Source organism: Prorops nasuta, unplaced genomic scaffold (assembly GCF_024137725.1).
Source record: "Prorops nasuta isolate Cenicafe-Biocafe unplaced genomic scaffold, Cenicafe_Pnas_1.2 PNAS00019, whole genome shotgun sequence".
In the NCBI taxonomy this organism is placed as follows: Eukaryota; Metazoa; Arthropoda; class Insecta; order Hymenoptera; family Bethylidae; genus Prorops; species Prorops nasuta.
This window is the reverse complement of record NW_027116816.1, coordinates 4,721,297-4,736,486: the sequence shown is the minus strand read 5'-3', so window position 1 is coordinate 4,736,486 and position 15,190 is coordinate 4,721,297. Positions and strand designations below refer to the sequence as shown.

The following is a 15,190-nucleotide window of genomic DNA, read 5'->3' as shown; positions in this document are numbered from 1 at the left end:
AAATAATTGTGGCTTTCTAAAAATAAAAAGTGAGAACTGTTGATTAAAGGTAATATTTTATCTTATTAATTGTTGATCGTGCAATCTCGTGTAATATTTCAATATATAATATTGAAATTATTGAAACAATATTACATAGTATAGGATCAATTGAAATTTGCTGTATCCATTAAAGGTGGAGCCTCTTCAACCTCGGTAACTGTACCCAGCCTCTCTCCCCCTTGTGTAGTTGTACGTTGTGTACGCGGACTCTTATCCCCCCTCCTTGGAATCTACCAGCACGATTTACAGATCCCCTTTTCCGCGTCTTTCATCCCCACTCCGGCAGAGAAAAGAAATAAAGACTGCTGTGTAGGAGGCAGGGGGATAAGGGAGAGCATCGGCGGACGTTCGGTTTACTCGCCTTGCACGCTAAAACCTGAAGTACTCACTGGTACTCACCTTCGCGGCATTGGTAGGCCAACTGGAGACCTTTTGAACCGATTCTGCTTCACCAAGCTGTTAGATCTTTACCATTAAATCTTCGAATCCATACAACAACCTTTGTTATTTCGTTTAAAAATATAAAGACAAAGGAAAAATATATTGCAATTACTCTTATTTGTTACAAGTTCCTTTTTTTATCTTGAAACTGAAAGAAAGTACTAACCTTAACTTAATAAAAGTTTTAAAAATCTAAATTTTCATGAAGTTGTGTTTTCTTTTTCAAAACAACTCTCTTTTATCTCAATACTGGTCGAAGCGACTTTCTTTCCAGTTTCATTAGCAAGAATTCCCATCTTTTATGAGCTAACTGTACCACTTTTTAGAAACTAGCAAGGTATTTGCAGAATTCGAAATTGTCATTTATTTCATTGGCGCTGATTATTTTTAAAATAATGATATGCAATTACAGCCTTTGCCGAGTATCGTTTCGCTACGTGATTTTCTCAATCACATCGTTATTTGAGAAAACATAAAATTTAATATAATCATACAAATAACGCATAAAATCTTTAAAATTGCTACAGAGAAAGATACATACTTTGTGAAGCTCACTACGAGGGATAGGGATATCAAGTATTTGATGGATGAATAAATAAATTTATTTATAGCATTGTTCACTTTAGACTATAATATCTTAGATACTCTTGTTTCTTTGAGATAATCGTAGATTATATTATAGCAAATCGAATATGAAATGTGCACTCTAACTCTTTCATGTTCAGCTCTAAAGATGCCATGCAAGAAATTCTGTATAATCCTTGGAAGTATTTTTTTCCAATGTTTTCTGAAATATTATAACTCTTTTTACAAGCACATCCTCCACTAAATATTTACTTAATGAGAAAAAATAAACAGTATGGAGGGACTTGAAGAGTGTGAGGCTGAAATGCAAAAAGGGAAAGAACATGAAGGGTAGAAAAATATGATTTGGTAAAGGGGGGAGATGGAGGTTCAAGAGTCGTCACCTGGTGGTGAGTTGGTAAAAATTGGTGGTTCAGGTAGGTAGAGAGGTGCCTGCAGGCAAGCAAGCAGAAGGTAGTTACCAGGCACGGACTATAGACTCTCCTTATTCTGCTGCGCTTTTCTTTCTCTTTCTCTCTATCTCTCTCACTCACTCACACACTCTCTCTATCTCCCTCTCTTTTTCTCTCTCCGTTCCTTCCACTCCCATAGCGAAGCGGACTGCGGAGGCCGCATACCTCCTTAGGATGCAGTGTAGGCCTGTCCATTGGCTGGCAGACACCGGTTCTTTTTCGAAACGTCGAGGACTCATGAAACCGAGAGAAGAGCCAACAACAGACATCAACTTGAAATCGTCCTCTGAGTCATGCGGATCCTTCGCATGACTACAATATCTCCTACGAACAATCTCTTAGCAAAGGAAATTAAAACCACGTGGCTCTCTTGACGATGAGGTGAACAGTCTCACTCTTCTGCAAACGGATCTTCGAACGGTTTATGAGGTACGAAACGCCAGACCACTCTCAAAAAACTTGCTGTCCTCCATATTGGAGCCCAACGTGTGTGTTGCGACATTTCTTCGTCCACGCTTCAACCTCAACCATGTGCGCTCCAAAGTTACCGGGCTCCACTCCAATCCTTCACCTCTAGTGCTCCATCAAATCTACACTATTTTTGCTCAGCTATGTTTTATGCATCAATGTGTTCTTGAAAATGACCAATTTCTATTTATTTAACTCGTTTTCTCTTCATTTCTTCCTGAAGTATATGTGTTTCATATTTGTCAGTGAAATGAATCAATGTTTGTGAGTGTACGTGTTTAACGATAAATGAAAGTCGATCTGTCGATCAAGATTCGTATAGGGTAAGTTTGTCTTGGAATGCCACCAATTCGATTACCTGTAAGTAATTTTTTCGTTACGACGCCCACGTATCTGGTCTTCGTAATACACGAGAGTCTTGAAGAGTTTGGAGTGGAGCGTGTGCCACTTTGGACCACTCGAAAAATGTCAACGACAATATGTGCAAGGCTTCTTGCTGATGAAAATTTAGGTCAGGTGTTATCAGGATATCCTGATCGAATTACGTCACATGGAACGTAAATCTACGTGGATTAAGTATTTCTAATAAAACTAAGTTATCTCGATTTACAGATTCCTTCAGTCAAAGCTTAAATCAATCTCAGGAAAAATTTATATCTTTCCATGACCCTTGGTATGTAGCATTCCTTTTGTAAAATTTAAGGGAAACCAGTTTAACGGCAAAGTTAAGTTCTGGGTGTCGGATAACTGGTGTCAAGTTCGTAAAACAGGAAAAGGTGACTGATATTGAGTGGCTTCTGATTTTTCATGCAGGGTTAACTTCTGAAATGAAACTCATCCTGTATACGTGAATGGAAAGCATAATTTGGAAAATATGACTGTATAAGTGTATTCTTAGTTTTTTTTTTCAACATAATACTATTTTATGAATGGTTAAAACTTAAAGGGATAATGGTTATAGGAGGAAGAGGTTTCAGGATAATGTACGGTAAGATGGCCTCTTTCTTAGCCATTCATCTTAGCATTACCTGGTCATGCAGTGTCAGGATGCCAAGTGCGTAACGTAACGGAGGGGCAAGAAAGAACGATCCTAACGGTTTTTTTTCGCTATCTCCTTTACTCTTTCACTTGTTTCGATTAACGAGTCTAGGACACCCTCCGCTACGAAACAGTTATTCGTAGGTGTATCTTTGAAAGCAAAGACGAATTTGTAATCCTGTGTGATATTTTGAGAATTTTTTATTATATAGTCTTACTATATTAACTACGTTCTCCTTGAAATGTTGTATCTGTATTCTAACATATACTGTATCTTTTATTAAACGTTTTTACTCGATTATCAGTCGTCATTGAAGAAATATTTTTCTATTGGAAAAAGAGATGAGTAAAGGAATTGACTTCTCATGTTCCTTTTATTCCAACAATCTTTATTAGTATCAGCTGAATTTTATTTTATTTATAATTGAGTAAACGGACTAATGTCACTTTCAGATAAAGCACGCACGCTTAACGGAATTTCGTTTCGCATAAAGGTCTAGGATTGGTCATCAGCTAAAATAGGTACATTGGTTGTCCAAAAGATTTGAATATTCTATTTGATTGGTTTTTTGAAATGTATTTCAATGCAAGAATGCATTAATAGCCAGACCTATCTGATTGCCATCGCTTCAATTCATCATTTAATTTCCTGATATTATTTTATGACTAAAATCGTCTTCGTTTAACGTAATGGATAGTTTATCTACGATTTATCTAGTAGTCTGCGACTATACGTGCTTATTACCTTTTGTTCTGTTTATTATTTTTAACTTTTTTTTATTCTCATGTCTTGCACATTTTTGTACTAAATAAATCTAAAAGAAAATATATTTAATTATATACTCAGTAATGCTTGCTTTGTATTATTATTTTCATTAAGAGCGTAGGCACGCGTTTTTACGATAATTCATAATTGCTTTTAGCCAGGCGTTTACTTTTCCTAATTTCTTTCTACAATTTAATATTAAACAGACTGAGGCCTTACTTGGGAAATATTTTGTATAACATATTATTATTCTTTAGTTTTTATCAAAAATATAATTAATGTAGTAATTTAATAATTCATTATTTTTCTATTGTATAATTTAAAAACTATTTACAATCCTGGTTATATAATTACGATGAAAAAGATGTAACTATTTTTTAGATACTGTTATTATACGTAAGCAATTTCTAAAGATTACCTGTAGAAACTCAGATCATTAATTTTGTTTGTGTAATAAGGCCTAATTATAAACAGTGTGATATGTACAGTCGGGCGCAGCGAATGTTTCCCATACAAATGCCCCCACCATTTTCATATAGCCATCAGTTTTCCTTTCCATATTTGTTATACACACATATTTTGATACTTTTATTTAATAAAAATTAAACATTTTATTTAAAAAATATGTTAATTATTTGAGTATATGTGTCTAGCAAAAACAGAAGGTTACAAAAGCAGTGTAGGTAGGGGTACTTCTAGGGGAAACATTCACTGCACTCAACTGTACAAACTATAATTGCTTCAATGATTTTTAATATAGGGAAGAGTTGCAATTGACATTTTTCATTGCAGTTTTAGCCGCAATTATTCAAGATAAAAGTCTTTAGAACGCGGAAATGTGTCACATTGATACTTGAAATAGAATTTATTTTCACTCATTAAAATAACTTTCAACGCATTTAATGAACTTTTAAACAGTAGGTTATAATTATAATCAACCTTTTCCAATAAACAACAACAATGTAAAATATATTTAAATATATTTATGAGAATGAAACTCTTTTTAGTCGTTGTACGGTTCAACGTCAATGACTTTTGGTATCGTTTCCTCTTGATTTTATTTTGTTTTAAACTTTATGGAGGAAATCAAGTACTTGATAGACTATTGGCATATTAGACCTGTTAAATTTTGAATGGCTTTTGCATATATTAGATAGATGCAGTCTCTGCTAACAATAAGCGTATTTTATATTAATCCCCCACAATGGAATTGTGCAACGTATTTCCTCAACTGCGTTCGAAGGCCCTCTCACTAGAAAGCTACCACGCAGATCACTATGAAACGTCATCAACTTATGCTGCAAGAAATCTTTCCGTGTTTTGCTTCGCAATCTCCCGTGTGAAGCCGGCGTTCTATAATTTTCTCCACTACGGATACAATTTTCGATTTACCGTCCGAAAAATATATTAAATCGTCCAATTTGTGAATTTCAAATATTTTCACAGAAACCAGAAATGGAATATGATTCGTAACAGGTTTTATTTGCCACACGTACATAATATGGCTCATTTAAGTACCAAATATAGTTTCTGTATTGGTACCAGTTGCGGTTAACCTCAAACATTTTTCATCCCTGCAAAACATTGGGTTACTAGATTGCATATACGTGAAAGCTGAAGAGAATAAATTCTCGCACAGAACACTTGAGATTTCTGTTCCACAGTCTGTAGTTGTAATCATCAAAATTGTAAAAATTCTCATTTTTTCGCTCAAGCTGTGCTTTTTAATTTGTTTGTTGTTACTTATATCTAATAATAGGTTAAATTTTATATGTGATAAAAAATAAAGAAGAGGAACTTGCCAGAAACTAATTATGAAAGCATAGATTTACTATACAGAAGCAATTCCTTATACTTACTCATCACACTCTGTTCCATCTTCTTCATTCAAATGCACGCAGTCTCGTCGGCCGGAAGTGAACGGATTCTCGGCAGACTGCACAGTAGGAAGAAGTTCTTTGTCACGCAACAGAAAACGTACCTACCTTTTTTCAATTATAATACTACTTCACGTAATACTCATCCTGCTGTAACGACATGGAAAGTAATGAATCAAAGGAAAATAGGTTTCGTCAGTTTCCTTTTCTTTAAAATAGCTTAAGGAATACTTGAATTTCTTCTGAAATCAACTCTTATATAAAATGTGATAGCCCAAGAGCACACATTTAAGAATAAATAACTTATTAAAGTTTTCTGAAAGTTATTTGAATCTGAATTTAAATACTTTAGGTGACGATGTGGCCTATACTATTTCTCTTGTTGACTACATGGACAACGTCATGGGGTCAAGTGATCAACAGGGCACCACACTTTGTGCAAGGAGGAGACATGGCCAGGTTGGCCGTTTCCGAAGGGACGCCACCTGGTGCACCAGTCTACACACTGAAGGGAGAGGATCCTGAAGGCTCCAAACTTCATTACTCCATTAGTGGAGAGTACTTCACCGTTGACAGAGAGACCGGTGTTGTAATTCTTAGAAAACCCTTGGACAGGGAGGAACAAGACTTGATTGAAGTAATCATCAATATAACGGGTAAACAAGATTTTTCTTTTATAAATTTTACATCTCTTTACAAATTTATGGAATTATCATCTTAAAAATAGATTTTTAATTATTGGTAAGAATGTTAATAAAAGAAATGTTGAATATGAGACTTACTGGTCGAGCACTCAGTATTATAACGGAAAAGAATACTTCTTTTTAACTGTGCTACGGTACTAGATGTAATTCTACTCTCAACTGGGAAACTTGAATGCGGTCATGAATGATGTACGGAACATTCATGGCAAACTGGTACAAGATCTTCTTCAAGTTTATGCTGTACACAAATAAGTATTGGCGATAAATCTAAATAGATCTTTAATTAATCTGTCTCATGGGGCATGGGAAGATTCAAGCTTCTAAAAATACATTTGTGTGTACCTATATAAATATTTTGCTCGTAATTGATGTTTGTTGGTATATTTGATGTACTGTAATAAGATGAAAATTTCAGATGAAGGTGTCGCAGGGTCAGAACCGAACACAGTGTCCCTTCGTCGTGAGATAGCGGTTCTCGATGAGAACGATAATCGTCCGGTGTATCATGGTCGACCTTATGCAGCAAGAGTGCCGGAGAGTGCACAAGTAGGTGGGCTGTTACTTCCTACTGGAACGATCACGGTCACTGATCGCGACGGTGGAGTCAATGCAGATGTTAATGTACAATGCGTCCCAACATCCAGAGATGACGATGTTTGTGAAGTATTCAACGTCACCACCGAAAAGGTATTTCATTTAAGAAATTTCACTCAATTTACCTCGTAAATTTGTACTCTTACTCAATTCTTACTTTGATTAGGTGACGGAAGGAAAGTATGACGTTCAAATTACTCTGATCAAATCATTGGACTATGAAAGGAGAAATTCGTATTTAATAAATCTCCTGGCAACTGACGGTGCCAGTGGACCGTCCAAGCGATTGCAAGCTAGGGCAACAGTCGCTGTCGATGTTCTTGACGTTCAGGTAACATGAATGCTACCGCATTAGAGGGAATATTAATTTTTAAGGCTTTTCTATCATATCAGGAAGTTCTATAAGGCATCTACTGGTTTAATATGTTCATGGTTAGCTTATTCACTGCAAGAACTAGACTATTTCGTTATTCTAGTCTTTTATTTCTATAGAGATAAGAAAGGCAAATTTTTATAATGGTCGTGTTCTCTGACAGGACCAGCCACCCGTTTTTCTTAATGCACCGTTCAGTGCAGCTTTACCAGAAAACACTGCAGCTAGTCACACGGTCCTGACGATTAGAGCTCGTGACGGTGATACCGGTCAGTCAAGGTCATTGCTACTGACCTTGGAAAACGAGGACTACGACCACTTCACATTGGAAACTTTTCGCAATGGTGACGTCACACTGGGAAAGCTCGTGACGACGAACGTTTCTCTCGATCGAGAGAACCCCAGGATTCTTCAGAATGGCGGAATTTACTCGTTCCAAGTCAAAGCCACTGAGTTGATCAACAATGAAATACCGGCTGATACTGCGATCTCAATAGTAACAATCGTAGTTACAGATGTGGATGATCTTATCCCTGTATTCAATCAGGAACGATTTGATATAAAAATTTCTGAAGATATTCAACCTGATACACCACTACCAGGTAAATATTCCAACTTGTAAGCTTTTATTCATTTATAATATATGACGTGAATTTTAATTCTTTAACCATCGATATTTTTATTTTATTTTCCTAAGGTCTAAATATGATCGTTAGCGATGGTGACGTGGGTGATAACGCGAAATACAAACTGGCTTTGAGGGATGTTCGTGAATACCCAGGAATAAGTCGAGCTTTCTCCGTAAGCCCTGTAGAGGCTCAAGGAAGGGTGCCTGTAGTTATTAGAGCAAAAGACGTTGACGTTTTAGATTATGACGTGGACGATCCAGCCAAGAGAGACTTGGAGTTTGAAGTTGTCGCCATTGTTGACAGCCGAATAGTTGGTTGAAAATTATTTATAATTGTAATAATTTTTTATCATAGGGATGAATATTTAAATTATTATATTTCACAGGTAGCTAAATCTCGAGTGCATGTGAAATTATTGGACGCTAATGATCATAGTCCAGAATTCACACAATCAGTTTACAAGCTGTTTATTCGCGAGGATGCCAAACCGGGAGCTCGGTTCGAAGTTTTCGCGGTCGATTACGATAGTGGAGCTTTCGGAGAGTTAAGCTACACTTTGCGTGGTTTTGGAACAGATAAATTTCAAACTGATTTCAAGGACGGCGGAGTATCAGTAGCGAAGAGCTTAGATTACGAGGTGCAGAAATCGTATTCCCTTACTATGGAGGCTAAGGATGGCGGAGGTAGAGTTACTGCGGTCAACATTCTGATAGAACTCGAAGACGTGAATGACAATGAGCCAATTTTTGAGCAAAGTGAATACGCAAGAACAGTTCGAGAAGGTGCGACTAGTTTCGATCCTCAAATGTTTGTCAGAGCTACGGATATCGATGGCCCAATGCAAGGAAATGGAAAAGTGACTTATTCCATAAGTCACCATAATAGTATGACTGATAACGTATTCAAGGTAGCTAAATTTACATATTTGGTAAAAAGAGAATAAACATTCAAATTATACGTATTTTGAATTGAAATGGAAAACGGCTTTGCAGGTAAACGAAGAAACTGGCGAGGTGACGATGCTAAAGCCAACGAGATCAGGCGACACGGAAAGGGGAATTTACGAATTGACTATTCGTGCTACGGACGCAGGAAAGCCACCTTTGTACTCGGAGGCAAGACTTTCGGTACGAGTTGGGGTGCCGGGAAATCAAAAGCCAATTTTCCGAGGAAATTATAAATCGAGCACACCCGGACCAAGTAGTTACAGAGCGAGGCTCCTGGAAAATGCTGCTCCTGGAACGGAAGTAATAAGAGTTATTGCTAATGACCCTGATGGAAGAGATAATTTGCTCCAATATCACATTGCCTCTGGTGCCAAAGATAATTTTGTCATAAATTCAAGGTAATTAATATTTTTTAAATATAAAATAAAACGCTATAATAGTCATAAATAATTCTAAATGTTCTGAACTTAAACAGTTCCGGAGTGATCACAGTTTCACCAGATGCTCGTTTAGATTTGGACTCTGGAGATGAGAAATACGAAGTTATCGTTTATGCAGTAGATTCTGGAACACCAGTTAGGGAAACTGCAAGTACCACTGTCACGGTGAATATTATTGACGTTAATAATAAACCCCCGGTATTCGAGGACTCTACTCACTTGGTTTATGTATCGGAAAGAGCCAATATTGGTAAGGAAACGTGATAATATTTCACGTAATGAAAAATAATTCATTTCTATTACATTCTATACCCTTTTATTTTTAATCATAGGTGAAGCTGTACTTAAAGTGACAGCAAAGGATACTGATTCAGATGCTTCTCTACAATATTCTATAATTGAGCCAATCAGGGCAGTGGACAAAACTGGTGTAGCACTAAAGAGCACAGCATCCTACGACTTCAAATCGGCATTTAAAATTAATTCAACAACTGGTTTGATAACGGTTAATCGGGTACTCGATTATCAAGTGGCTGCAGTTATTATTTTAACAGTTCAAGTGCGAGATTTAAACGCTGTTGTTGACAAGGAAAAACAAATTGCACAAACTGAAGTGACAATTTACGTTCAAGCCTATAGCGATGATAATCCAACATTCACGAACTATGGTTGGTCCCCGAATAATCCGACCATTCGAATTACCATTCCTGAGGAGCAGCCCTTGGGAACTACTCTGATAATGCTAGCAGCGAAAGAACCAATGACTGGTTATCCCGTTCAGAGATTTGAACTAGTTCGTGAGGACAATGAAGAAGAATATGTAAATGTTGGTGTTCAAAGCGGAAACGTAGTGCTCAGTAAACGATTGGATTACGAAGCTTTGAATGAAAAGGTATTGTTTAAGCTAGGAAATAAATTTTCTATTTCATTTCTTTTTGTATTTATAATAATTTAACAAAAATGAATCCTAAGAAGTATATCATTTGAATTATTTTTTCAGTTCATTCGATTTAAAGTACGAGCACTTGCTAGAGACTACGAGATTACTCGCAGGATGTCAGAGGCAAACGTGATTGTTGAAGTACAAGACACGAATGACAATGAACCGATTTTCGACAAGAAGGATTACAAGATATCCGTCATGGAATCCTCGAAACCATCCAAAATTGTTTTGAATGTGAGGGCCAACGATATGGACAGTTTAACCACGGAGCAAGAAATGAAGCGGGGATATGGCGACGTTCGATATTCGTTGACAGGAGAAAATGCTAATTTGTTTGAGATCGATCCTATTAATGGAAATATACAAGTAATTAATTTATGGATTTTACTAAACAAAATGAATTAAAAGATTAGTTTACTTTTAATAACCTAGTACGTATCTTCTCACGAACAGATTGCTACCAATACCACTCTGGACAGAGAGAGACAATCGGTACTACGATTTTTCGTTGTGGCATCTGACATGCCACAAGGTGGGGCTGAACAAAGAAGTACTAGAGCACTGGTCACTGTCGATATTTTGGATGTGAATGATAACGCACCAGCATTCCCACAAGAATCGTACACCGCTGTTATTCCAGAAAATGCACCAACTGGTACCAGTGTGGTCAATATGACAGCTACTGACCCTGATGAAGGAAAGGGAGGAGTGATCTACTTTGATATCATCGATGAAGGAGAAGCTAATGGTATGGATTAACTATAAGTTTGGTTTAATTTTATAAAAATATGATTAGTCTTCAAAGTGAGGTTTCTATTTGCAGGATTGTTTAGGATCAATCATACAAATGGTGAAATTTTGTCCGCTCGTCCGCTAACTGGAAAAGGAAGAACCGAACCGTACAACATGCGTGTGAGAGCTCAGGACAGTGGTGACCCAGTACTCTACAGCGACGTTGAATTAATTCTGTACATTGGAGATGTGGTTAGCAACGATGGCGTTCCATTATTTATTCGACCAACTCTCGAAGAAGTGGCATATATCTCAGAAAACTCAACAATAGGCAGTCCAGTCTTTCAAGTAGTTGCTTCGGACCCTGACGATCCTAACTTACCCAATGGGAAGATAACATTTAGATTCTTGGAAGATGGAAATTTTGGAAAGGATGCGAGTGCGTTTAGAATAAACAGTGAAACAGGATTGATTACCACCAGAAAGCTACTGGATCGTGAAGCAAAAGACAGTTATACTTTGATTTTGGTTGCTCAGGATCTAGGTAATCCACCCCAGCAAGCCACGAGGGTTCTCCAAGTAATTGTAAATGACATTGATGATCATAAGCCTCATTTTAAAAGAGGATTGGATAGTCCTCCCATTGAATTAAGAGTTTTTGAAGAAGTTTCAGCTGGTACGAAAGTGGGAATCATTGAGGCTATTGATGAAGACATTAGTGAGAATGGAAAAATAGACTATGCAATCATATATGGAAACGAGGCAGGATTATTCACCGTTGAACGTTTGGATAATAACTCTGCAATCATTAAATCCGCTGCCAGATTGGATCGCGAAGTGCTGGATCGTCATTTACTCACCATAAAATGTTTCAAGTACACTCCGATGAAACCCGATATAGTTCCGAAACCATATAATCGACAAGATCCTTCGGAGAGACAATTTTTAATTTCAGTTCTGGATATTGATGATAACAAACCAAGATTTAGTAAAGAAAATATTACGTTAGGTGTACGATTGAATGTACCTATCGATACCAGTTTAATTACCCTAGAGGCTTACGACGCTGACTCGGATGCATTGCCCATCAACTATATCATGGGAAATGTGTCTTTTGTTTCATTAGTCGAACCATCCATGTCTAAGCAAGAAATTCCTTCCCAGCTTTCATTAAACCCGAAAACTGGTGAATTGAGAACCACTGGATCCATGGCAGGGTATGCAGATGGGTACTTGGAAATACCAATAACAGCCAATAATTCTGCAATTTCTGGCTTAGAGACAAATGCCACTTTGAGGATATTTCTACTGAGGGACAGGGATATGCTGAAATTCGTTTTTTCCAAACCTCCAGTAGAAGTCAGGAAGACTCTGGAGAACTTTGAAAAAGCTGTTCAATCTGCTTTGTCCTTACCAATCAGTGTCAACGTTTATGACACCCAGTTTTATTCGAAAGACGATAACTCTTTAGACTTTTCCTCCACCAGTTCTTGTTTCCAAATGGTCGGCAAGGAAGTTTACGACCTTGATGAAATGAAATCATTGCTGACAGATCCGAAGAATGAGGAGCTTAAGAAAGTTTACAAAGCTTTTCACGTAGAGAAAGTTCAACATTGCGCTGCAATAGTGGCACGTGCCGATGCTTCGATGACTCAAATGTGGGTTCTTGCGATAGCTGCCATGGTGGGTGTAGCAGCAATAACTTCCAGCTGCGCACTTTGCTGCATGCATTCCAAGTAAGTCAAATTAATTATCGTTGAAAGACATATTATCGACACCTTTGAGAACCTACCTCGCAAAAGACATTAGCAGCTAAAGATTATTATTATTTAGATTGTTCAATCTGTTAGATTAGATCAACAGCTCGTAAATCTAGTTATCATTCGTAAGGAAACAAAAAACCTGTCTGGAGAACCAGTTTTTATAGAAATCTCCGTTTTATCTGCCTTTTTTTATTTCTGAGAAAATTAAATTTATACAAAGTTTTATAGCTTGTTCAATGATAATATTCAGTGATTTATTCATGATTGCAAAACGTTTCAACTAAATATTATCGATTAGCATTTTGTACGGTGCACCAGTATCGCACGGATTCTATAAATTAACATTCAATGATAATTTGGGAAATGTTGAATATCGTAAGTTATTTATGGATTAATCGAGAGACGTTATTGCAAGAGAATGATGAATTTCGTGAATACATTTTCTTCTATAATTATTTTCAGATATAAGAAGCAAGTGAAGCACGCTCGTTTACGTGATCAGCCACGTCCTCCATTGAGTTATGTATCTTCTGGGCAGGGAATGATCAGTACTGCCTCCCACACTACTCTCGGTCCCGGTACCATGGTATCCTTGGGGCCCCATGAAGGATCCTACGAATGGGGAGCAGACACGACGCTTTACCACCCTAGCACATTATCGAGGCACTAAAATTATTAAAAGTTAATTAAAGTAATGTCAAGGATCGTGAGCATCGAAGGTAGCTTAGATACCATTGTGTTCTTAGAACTAAACGAAGGTTCTTGGGCGTAAAATGCAGAAACATTTTACGTTATCAAGGTCCAAGGTTCATAAGCATTGATATTCTTTAAGTCGATCCTTCCTTTTATACCGTCGAATCAGTGTGAACGAAGGAACCGTTCGTATTGATAAATCTACGATTATGTATTTGTACGATCCCATCTTCCGTTTAGAAGATTGAGATTGCCATTGATAAACTAGTTCGAGATTATTTATAAGACTATGGTGATTACAATTTGTTGGAGACGTATCTATGATCGTAGATAAATTGTAATGCAGCTCCAGTAATGATTGATATATTTAGTAAGGATTCTATAATTCACAGATTATCGCGATGAAGATTATCCAACTTACTGGAATGAAACGGTCAAACCGATATTCATTTACAGAATACAGAAAAGATATATAAATGTTATGATTATGTTAAACTACAAATAATATTAATGAAGATTCTTTGAGAGGCATAGTGTTTACATGTATCACCATAATATTTTACTTATGGATGGTTCATTTCTTCCTCGTGGACACGCTGACTATTAATTAAAGATGGACGTCTCCATTGGATACATTATAGACGAGGGAACTAGATTTTAAGCTGGTACTCGTATTTTTGCAATACAACAATAGTTATTAGCACGACAAATTCTTTAATAATGGTACTGTAATATATTATAAATATTTTTTGTTGATATTTGCGATAACAGTTTTTTATGCTATGCTATAATACAGAAAAGGACCATGGTGCTATATAGAGCTCAGCTTTATGAGATTAATGAATTGAATGCGCGTTGCTGTAATAAGGGTGCCAAAATATATAATTTTCTAAAGTCTATTCCGTCTTCTTAAGTACATACGAATTATATTGTATATTACCTTGTTTGTAAGTTGTACACATTTTATACTTACAGAATTTACAATGACGTTGGATACCGTCTACTCTATTGTAATATATTTAAGGAATAAAAACAAAATAAATTTTGTATATTTCATTATATATTTGTAGAAATATTGAATGTCAATTAAATAAATCGTGAGCGTATAAAAATATAATATTCAATGCTCAACATTATAATGTCTTCCCACCTACACGTATGCGATTTAAATAGTCTAAATGATCATACCATTTATTTCTTGCCTCCTAGCTTTCCAATTATACAAAAATAAATTATTTCATTAACTCTATTAAAGCATGACCCTGGCAGTGAAATCAATTAATTCAATATTTGTTAACCAAAGTACATAAAATTAATAAAGGGAGAGTAACGTGAATTAAAGGTGAAATGGTGTGGCAAATGATTCTTTCCATAAATTAATGATGGTTTCAAATAATAATATGTGTATAAGAAGATAGATAATAATCATACAGTAGCACATTGTTATAATGAAGTGATAACGTGTTAATTAATCGGTCGGTGATGCATAATTGCTACATCTGGTTGATCGTCGTGCAGGATACGGTTTATTTTCTCAGCAATACTGCGTCAACGCGCAGAAACTCAACAGGATGGTGCTGGAGCGATTTTCGGTTTAGATTAGCAACAACTTCGAAGCGTATAAGGCCTGTCAGAGGGGAAACGCTTTAGCGGCCGGCAGCCTCGTGGCCTATGAAGCAATCGTGCAGCCAACGAATCTTCGG

General features: G+C 36.6%; 1 protein-coding gene across 1 annotated transcript; it reads left to right on the top strand.

The window, feature by feature from the left end:
• The first annotated feature begins 1,844 nt into the window (after nt 1-1,844).
• On the top strand, nt 1,845-14,505 carry Cad74A (cadherin-74A). Its single transcript, XM_066738747.1, has 14 exons — nt 1,845-1,949; nt 6,022-6,325; nt 6,789-7,060; nt 7,134-7,298; nt 7,504-7,942; nt 8,038-8,279; nt 8,355-8,876; nt 8,962-9,314; nt 9,392-9,606; nt 9,689-10,248; nt 10,357-10,665; nt 10,753-11,047; nt 11,123-12,767; nt 13,257-14,505. The coding sequence occupies exons 2-14, from the start codon at nt 6,028-6,030 to the stop codon at nt 13,462-13,464; spliced, it is 5,523 nt and encodes a 1,840-aa protein (XP_066594844.1). The 5' UTR covers nt 1,845-1,949; nt 6,022-6,027; the 3' UTR covers nt 13,465-14,505.
• The last annotated feature ends 685 nt before the right edge of the window (nt 14,506-15,190 follow it).

Excerpts from the sequence above, each read along its gene's own strand:
- Cad74A (XM_066738747.1), top strand. The coding sequence starts at position 6,028 with ATGTGGCCTATACTATTTCTCTTGTTGACTACATGGACAACGTCATGG. Across the intron at positions 7,299-7,503 it reads TCGATGTTCTTGACGTTCAG|GACCAGCCACCCGTTTTTCT; the intron begins GTAACATGAATG and ends GTTCTCTGACAG. Across the intron at positions 11,048-11,122 it reads CGATGAAGGAGAAGCTAATG|GATTGTTTAGGATCAATCAT; the intron begins GTATGGATTAAC and ends TTCTATTTGCAG.